This window comes from Nothoprocta perdicaria, unplaced genomic scaffold, assembly GCF_003342845.1.
Source record: "Nothoprocta perdicaria isolate Ctin4 unplaced genomic scaffold, notPer1 scaffold_323, whole genome shotgun sequence".
Lineage (NCBI taxonomy): Eukaryota > Metazoa > Chordata > Aves > Tinamiformes > Tinamidae > Nothoprocta > Nothoprocta perdicaria.
The window spans coordinates 249,792-251,679 of record NW_020455559.1 but is presented as its reverse complement, the minus strand read 5'-3'; the positions used below and the strand labels follow the sequence as shown (position 1 = coordinate 251,679).

At 67.6% G+C, this 1,888-nt stretch overlaps 1 protein-coding gene across 1 annotated transcript in view; it reads right to left on the bottom strand.

Annotated features, from left to right (window-relative positions):
* The window catches only part of ADAMTSL4 (ADAMTS like 4), an 8,992-nt gene that overhangs the window by 3,915 nt on the left and 3,189 nt on the right, over positions 1 to 1,888 (bottom strand). The window contains exons 5-7 of the mRNA XM_026043228.1: positions 1,514 to 1,680; positions 1,363 to 1,447; positions 953 to 1,193 (exon numbers count right to left, since the gene is read on the bottom strand). Of these exons, the coding sequence (XP_025899013.1) occupies positions 953 to 1,193; positions 1,363 to 1,447; positions 1,514 to 1,680 (493 nt within the window). The remainder of the gene's footprint in view (positions 1 to 952; positions 1,194 to 1,362; positions 1,448 to 1,513; positions 1,681 to 1,888) is intronic.

Genomic DNA, 1,888 nt, shown 5'->3' with positions numbered 1-1,888 from the left:
TGGATGTGCTGGGAGGGACACGTGTGTGCAGGGTACACCCGTGTGTGGGGGACACCCGTGTGCTGGGGACATGGATGTGCTGGGGGAACAGATGTGCCCAGGATGCCAATGTGGTGAAGACACCAATGTGCTCAGGACAGCCGTGGGCTGGGGACACTGATGTGCGGGGCACATGGATGGGAAAGCAGATGTGCCCAGGAGAATGGTGGTGACGATGGCAGCGGTGGGGGTGGCAGTGGTGACAGTGACCGTGTTGGGGTGCCACTCACTGTGCCGGGCAGGGCGGGGTGCTGCAGGGCTCGGCGGGAGCCGGGGGACGCGGTGTCCCCGCGCAGCGCTCCCGGGCCACCTCCTCGCGTGAGCGCCGCGACGTGCAGCGGAACAGCGGCTGCCGCCAGCCTGGGGACAGCGCCTGTCACCGGCCGCACGGCACGGGCACAGGGAGAGACACGGCGGTGGGCATGGGGACGAGGACAGGGACAGGGACAGGGACAGGGACAGGGACGGGGACAGGGACAGGGGAGCCCCTGCTGGCCCCAGCCGTCCCCAGGGTCATCCAGCACGGGGCGCTGGGCACCGCGCAGAGCTGGTACTGGGAGAACGGGGAGCTCCGGGAGCGCCGGAGGCACCGGGACCACCGGGAGGTGCGCGGGTGAGGGGGCGCTGGGAGCACTGAGAGCACTGGGAAGCCGGAACTGGGAGCACTGGGATCAGGGGGAGCATCGGGAGGTGGGGATGGGAGCGCAGGGATCATGACAAGCGAGGAACTGGGAGCACCAGGAGCACTGGGAATGCTGGAAGAGCACTGGGGAACGCTGGGGACACTGGTAGGGCACGGAGGGGGGCAGCACCTTCGCCACAGGTGGCCGAGCAGTGGGTGGTGCCAGCCCGTTCCCAATAGACATCAGAGTCCCTGGTGGGCTGGTGGCCAGGTTTGTGGCCGTGCTGGTGCCTGTGGTCGTGGTCATGATCATGGCTGTGGTTGTGGCCACGGTTGTGGTTGAGGTCCCTGTCATAGCCGTAGCCCTGTCCGTGGTCACCGCCGCTGTCACTGTCACGGTGGCCCCGGTTGTGGTGCTGCAGTGGGACCTCCCGTCCTGAGGCCCCAGCGACGGGCGGTGGGGCGGCCTCTGAGGCGCTGGGAGTCACCGGGGCCACCGGCCCCGCGTCTGGGGCCACCGTGGAGACAGGACCTGCAGAGGCAGGGCCAGCTGCTGGGGACACGGTTGGGAACACGTGATTCCTGGGGGGACATAGCACCCGGGGGAGGATTATGGACAACACGGGGACAAGATGGGGGATACTTGGTGACCAGGGGACACTTGGTGACCAGGAAGGTGACTCCCAGCACAAGACTCTCACCCGGCTGTGTGGGGGCTGCGTCTGGGCCGTCAGTGGCCAGGAAGAACTGCCAGGTGAAACCAGGGTTGTCCTGCTGGAAGAGCACCTGAGGAGAGCGATGTACAGCCCCCCGGCTCCCTACCCCGCCATATCCCCTTATCCCCATGCTCACGTAGACGTCGAGTGGCTCTGTGGTGGGGCCGGGGGCGCTGAGCGTCTCGGGGGCGCCTGGTCCTGCCCGCCGGTACTCAAAGATGGTCCCGGCGGCCTCGTAGTGCCCGGGCGGCCCCGCGACCCCCCCGCCGTTGAGCAGAGGGTCCCCCGTGGGGCTGCGCAGCACTGTGGGTAGCAGCAGTGCAGCGGCCCCGCTGTGACAGGGCAGCCCTCGTGCAACGAGTTAGCCCTCGTGCAAAGAGTTAGCCCTCGTGCAACATCCCAGCCCTTGTGCAACATCCCAGCCCTCGTGCAACGAGTTAGCCCTCGTGCAATGTCCCAGCCCTCGTGCAACATCCCAGCCCTCGTGCAACATCCCAGCCCTCGTGCAACG